The sequence below is a fragment of the Lonchura striata genome, chromosome 8 (genome assembly GCF_046129695.1).
Source record: "Lonchura striata isolate bLonStr1 chromosome 8, bLonStr1.mat, whole genome shotgun sequence".
In the NCBI taxonomy this organism is placed as follows: domain Eukaryota; kingdom Metazoa; phylum Chordata; class Aves; order Passeriformes; family Estrildidae; genus Lonchura; species Lonchura striata.
Window position 1 is genome coordinate 17,259,881 of NC_134610.1, and position 6,778 is coordinate 17,266,658.

Here is a 6,778-nt window from a genome sequence, read left to right on the forward strand (position 1 = left end):
TCCAGTTATGTTGAATGATGATTACTTATCATTATCTCTCAGTTAAAATTCTCTAAGTGAAGAAGCTTATTAGCAAAAGAAATCAAGGTCTATTTCCAAGGTTTTTTGTATAGAAAGCTTAACATTTGCAGTCCTTTCTGGTACCTTAATCTGGTACCTGGTTCCTTCTCTCATCTTAAGAGACAAGCAATATCACAAACTTCTCATCACTGATCTAATTTTCAGAGCTCTAATTTAAACCTTCCCTGTGTTATCTATTTCACCCTTACATACTTAATATTCCATGAAGATTTATTATGACTGCTGATTTTCAAAGTGTGCCCACTAAGTTCTGAACCTCTACCACTGTACTGCAAAAAATTTGAAAACAACTATTTCTCACTTGAGTACTTAAAATTTGGAATGATTGTTTTTAGGCAACAGAAGATAGCAGCAGCATCTTCAATAGTTTCCCAAAATTGTTGCTGATTGTTTCTTCTGTAACTAGAGACTTGTTCAATAACAGTATCTGAAATCTCTGCTCACAAACCAGACACTAACACAAAAAGTACTCTATGTATCTGAAGTACTCTATAGGCACTAATTTGGATGGCTGTTGGTAGGTTTGGCAAATTCTTTTATTGTGGTTTGTTTCTCTATGAAATAGGAAGGATGAAAACAAATGCCCAGGGATGAAAAGGAAGCAAACAGCACAGCCAACCACAAAAATGAAAGCTTACCAAATTTCAGCTTTGTTCACTTTCTTTCACCTCCCCACTGCCTCAGTTTTAATCCTTTGTGGTCCATTTCCTCTCATTTGCAGGGTGCAGTTCTGCATTTCTCTGTGCACTGAATTGGTTATTTTGCTTCAAAGTGTAACTTGTTTTATATATTCAATGATCATAATTACTCACTCACACATTTGAGTGTATTGCACTTACATGTATAATTGTAGTGATAAAAATCTGTAAACATTTAAAAATTATCACTGGTTTTATGCAGATAGCTTCTCCTTTACCTTTCAGTTCACTGTCCTAAGAGAACTTAATAAAGCAAAACTTGCAGTTAATTAAACTTGCAGTTATATTAAACTCAGATTAACTTTATGTACATCACTCTGTCACTGTGAAATTCTGTTTGTATTACCAGGATTATTCAGTTTCAAAGACTGGATATGGGTAATTCAACACAACCGTTTGTATTCAAAGGTCTCCTGGTTTATGGCTTATTCCACATGTTCTAATGTGCATCCTTATAAATTGTGTCTAGTTTTGCCAAATTATAGTAAGCATTCATAACAATCAGAAAGTATTGTTTCTGCATATAGTTATTTTTATATGTATATATATATGCATTTTATTTGTATTTAATATATATGCATTTTTATAAGTATTTTATTTAACATCCACTTCTAAACATCTGGTAGAGGACGTGACAAAAGAAAACTGATTAGTATGGTATTACTGTCTTCTGCTTCTGGACTAGAATTTCCATTCTTATCTCTGTGGTCTGATGCTGAATAGCTGAAGCACAGGCTCCTCCAACATGAGGAAACACAAAACTCAATTTAGCACCAGAAATTAATTCCAGCACTCCTGACCCTGCTCCAAGACTTTGATCACACTCAGCATCAACTCACGTCAACTGAACCTGCTTCTCCACTTTTGGATTTGGCTGAGGAGAGGCAGAGAACACTACCTCTTCATAAGAAACTGGCTGCTCACCACTTTGTGGTTAAGCAGTAAGCTCTATCACCTCACCTGTGAAATCAGAGAAACAGGGATTGGGCCTCAGGCCTAGGTGAAGAGTACAAAGGGAACAGAAATTTTGACAAGCATGACTTTGGATATTCATTAAAAATAGCAGTAGAGATAAATTTGAAGCCTAAGCAATAGAAACAGTTAATTGTAACTTTACCTGTGGTTCCGCTAATGCTTCTCAAATGCAGACAGGTATTTTCTTGTTTATGCTGCAGAAGAGGACTAGGTACACCAGTGTACAAGTGAAAAGCTCCTTTCTGAACCATTTAGAGTTGCAGTATCATAGTTGGGTTATCACTGTCAGGTAAATCCCACCACACCTTCCTAACTGAAAGATGTGTCAAAAAATGGTCAGTGATTTCTTAGGCATGGATGCCATTTTCTACACTGATATTGCCCACCATCCTCTTCTGAGCCCCACAGAAATTGTCTAATACTTGCAGTTGCAAGTATATATCCCTCTTAATATCCTCTCAAAATTATTTTACTGTTGGCTTTTGAGAATTTTTGACATTTTTATATTCTTGCATGTGTAAATCAAAACCACCTACCACATTTTGAGAAGTCTGAAGAACATTAAATGACTAGAAACTTAGCAGACAAAACCAGAACTAAATGCTCCTTCCATTTTTCTCTGCAGATTTCTTAAGTAGAAATTGATATGTTCTGTGTCTATACATTTCTCATATGCAATTAATTGTCTTTCTAGATTGCCACATCCTTTCAGTTGAGCAGTGGTAAAGCTGGAATGTACAAACAACATTCCAGTTGTGTAGCCATTTCCTGTCTGTCTCCAGCTCGCAAAATTTGTAACTCCAAAATTAATTTATATTTCTTCTATTTACAACTGATCAGTAGACTACTTAGAATTAAAAAAGGTTAAGGCATTTGAACAGGTAACTGCAGCACTTGCAGTTCCACCTGAGAATAAGAAGCAATAATCGGACACATCCAACATAATTGTATATTGGATATAACTGTGTGTTCTTCAATTGTTTAAAATGCTCCTCCAAAAGCATCCTGTGAAGTAAGATAATTTCTTTATCATCCTACTGGATTTAAATATGATGTTTGGTATGACTGGTTATCGAGTCACTATTCCAAGAGACATGACAAGAGTTCTCCATAATTGCTGAGGTACTGAAGAGGCCAATGAGCTGTATTTGACAACAAAAAAAACACACATTCACTTTTTCCTACAGTACCTTCCATCATCTTTATCAACTTCTTCAGGCTGCCAAACTGATCCTTGGTCTCCAACCTCTTTGTTCCCTCACTACTATTTTTTAAATTTAAATCTCATAAAAATATTCTGCCTTCCCTGTCATAAAATGCAGAACTGATGGGAGTAAGTCTGACTTGATACCATGCATTTACCCTTTAGTGAAAGCTCAGATTTGACCATGCTTAGCCAGACAAAAAATCTGGCACCCCACTATTGACAGTAAAGTCAAACCTGTCACTCTGAGGCGCTATCTCTTCCAGCACTGCATAATATATATGCATATCTATATCTATCTATAGATATATATATATAACTGATATATATCTATCCTCATATTAAAATGCTGCATAACAGAATCATCCCTAACTGCTTCAGAAACCTTCAGCCCTTCTCTCAACAACCCAGGATAAACATTAGTCACAGAGATATCAGATATAAAAGAGATTTCACCTTTCACAAAATCTGCATATTAACTGTAGGACTTAACTTTCACAAGACTTAAGCAGATGGTTGATTTTATAACATTTAGTTGTAAATACAAAACTGTTTCTCCATCTCAGTCCCCTCATCCACACACACAAAAAAGAAAAATAACAGAAAAAATGTCCTTTGAATAGATAGTCTTACTGGAATATATGCCTTTTATTAATACTTTAATTATTTCAGAGGCATTCAAGTAATCTGCTATAGTGGTAAGGTCATGCAAATACTTCTATTGCTGTTCCTAACTTGTCACAAAAAACAGCAACCATCAAGTTGGTGCCACTCATGTTCCAATTTCAAAACCCATTTCAAGCTTCACCAGAGCACTCAGCAGTCCACAGCTGGCATTATAATACTAGAGGAAACTATCCCTCCCTATTTTATACAATGCTGACTTTAATTTTCAAATGCAAGCTTGAATATATTCACAAATAATTCATCATACCCTATCTACCAAAAAAAAAAAAAAAAAAGTTTAACTTGTAATTGGATATAGAACTTCTGTAATTATTACACAAGCATTTAAAACCAAATGCAAGTTTGTTAAGCTAAAGAAATTTATTAACTGGGAAACTCTCCTAAACCCTAACAGAAAAATAACATGAGACAGTCTGAGAGTTATTTTTGCAGCTGTGACTAAGAACATTATATATCATGCACAGTGAAGTTAATTCAGGTGTTTTTCACTTCAAGGAGTTCCTTGTTTCAACATCTGCTGGCATTTCAATTCTACCTTCAGGATATTTCAGCTGTCAGTACATTTCTGCAAAGGATAAAGCCGTAACAATTCTGACAGGACAATCCTAAACATGAGTTGATAAACTTTTGTGAACTTTAGAAGCCACAATAGCCAAAGATACTGCATTTTACACTACATTAGATTAGAAATACCTTACCTTTTGATGGAAGCAGTATAATACACATAAGTAATAAAGAAAGTAAAAGGCATATAACCACACCAAAAACGATTTTTAGCCGGGTCTGCAGAACAGAAACAAACAATAATTACATTTTTAATATTGCCTGAAGTTTGCTTCCATGGCTAGTAAATAATGAAATCCCCCTTCTCTCTAACTGCTGTAATTGGTCCTAGCAACAAGCAAAAAACGTCCCTGAAGTACATAAGAAAAGACTTCCCTTTCCTTCTTCTTTAAAGCAAACATTTTCACATTAGAGTCGGCCTTGTCTAGCAGCTGACAATTTAAAACAAATTATGTAAATGCTACCAAAAGTTGATTTCAGGAGCATACAGACCTTCATTTTCTTGTTGTATTCTAAAAGAATGCAAATTCTCTCTTCTGGGTGTTGGTCAGTAGATCTAGGAGAGGAGTTTGAAAAGGCAGTGTCTGTTTTCACAGTTGGAGGCCAAACCTCTGGCAGACTTCTTTTTTTTTCCTACATACTTTTGGAAACTCTGCCAAATTTCAAAGGCTTTCCATAAAATTGAAAACACACTTTTGGGGAAGTTCTTGGACCAGAAACGGACAGTGGGAGGCTATCGGGGTGGTGATTATGTACTTCCCATCAATGTGAGCTGTAACCAACATCTGCTCGCACTAACTTGAGGTTTTATGACTCACCAGATATTTGACATGCACTGTTTTTTGTTTTTTTTTTTTGAAAAGTATCTACTGTGTTTTTTTGGCAATCTCCACATTCTCAGGACATAGTCATGACCGTATTTCTACTCTCTGCAGAGAGAAGAAAATCCCATAGCTTTATTGCTTATGTGGCATTCACATGTTTACTTTTAGAAATAATAAATGATGGCACAAGAATGCAAAACAAGCAGCAGAAACAGTACTGTTTAATGTCTTCCACATGTGAGGAGAATTGCTGTTTTCCCCTGAAAACTATGCACATCTATAGGCTACGTAGGAGAGCTTACAGAAGTAGATACATACAAGCCCAGCGGAAATTCTGAAATAGTTCTCCAACCGCCAATTACACCTATTTTATTTAGCCCACTGAAATGAGGTCAGCTGAAAACGGGGAAAACTCTGGAGACCGCAGTGTCAGGTTACACAATCCATCCCTCAGGAGAGCGGAGAACGGCTGGGAAAAGGAAGAACGAGCCCGCCGTGCCCGGCTCCCGGCGCTCCCGCACGGCGCGGCCGCCGTGACCCCGGCCCGGCCGGAGGGACCCGGCCCCGCGCCGCGCCCCCTGCCGGCACACCGCGCACACACACCGGCACGGGACAGGGACAGGGACACACAGGGACAGGGACAGGGACAGCGACACACACGGGGACAGGGACACGGGGACAGGGACACGGGGACAGGGACACACACGGGGACAGGGACACGGGGACAGGGACATACACGGGGAGACAGGGACACACACAGGGACAGGGACACACACGGGGACAGGGACAGGGACACACAGGGACAGCGACACACACGGGGACAGGGACACACAGGGACAGCGACACACACGGGAACAGGGACACGGGGACAGGGACACGGGGACAGGGACAGGGACACACACGGGAACAGGGACACGGGGACAGGGACACGGGGACAGGGACAGGGACACACACGGGGACAGGGACACGGGGACAGGGACATACACGGGGAGACAGGGACACACACAGGGACAGGGACACACACGGGGACAGGGACAGGGACACACAGGGACAGCGACACACACGGGAACAGGGACACGGGGACACACACGGGGACAGGGACACACAGGGACAGGGACACACACGGGGACAGGGACGGGGACACACACGGGGACAGGGACGCGGGGACAGCGACACACACGGGAACAGGGACACGGGGACACACACGGGGACAGGGACACACAGGGACAGGGACAGGGACAGGGACACACACGGGGACAGGGACACACACGGGGACAGGGACGGGGACACACACGGGGACAGGGACGCGGGGACAGCGACACACACGGGAACAGGGACACACACGGGGACAGGGACACACAGGGACAGGGGCAGGGACAGGGACACACAGGGACAGGGACACACACGGGGACAGGGATGGGGACACACACGGGGACAGGGACACACGGGGGGACAGGGACACACACAGGGACAGGGACACACAAACAGAGACAGGGACACATACAGGGTTAGAGACACAGAGACAGGAACACACACAGGGAGAGGGACATGCACAGGGACATGGACACACACACGGGGACATGGACATACACAGGGACACAGAAAATACACACACATACATATGGACATAGACACAATACAGACACACACTCAGAGGGTCATGGGCACACACAGAGACATGGACACAGGGACATGGACACACAGGGACACAGAGACACCATACAGACACATACGCAGATGGACAT

General features: G+C 41.3%; 1 protein-coding gene across 1 annotated transcript in view; it reads right to left on the minus strand.

Moving 5' to 3' along the window:
• The window catches only part of LOC110469655 (prolyl endopeptidase FAP), a 39,157-nt gene extending 32,379 nt beyond the window's left edge, over positions 1–6,778 (minus strand). Inside the window, 2 exon segments of the mRNA XM_077784846.1 lie at positions 4,344–4,428; positions 6,767–6,778. Coding sequence (XP_077640972.1) covers positions 4,344–4,428; positions 6,767–6,778 — 97 coding nt within the window.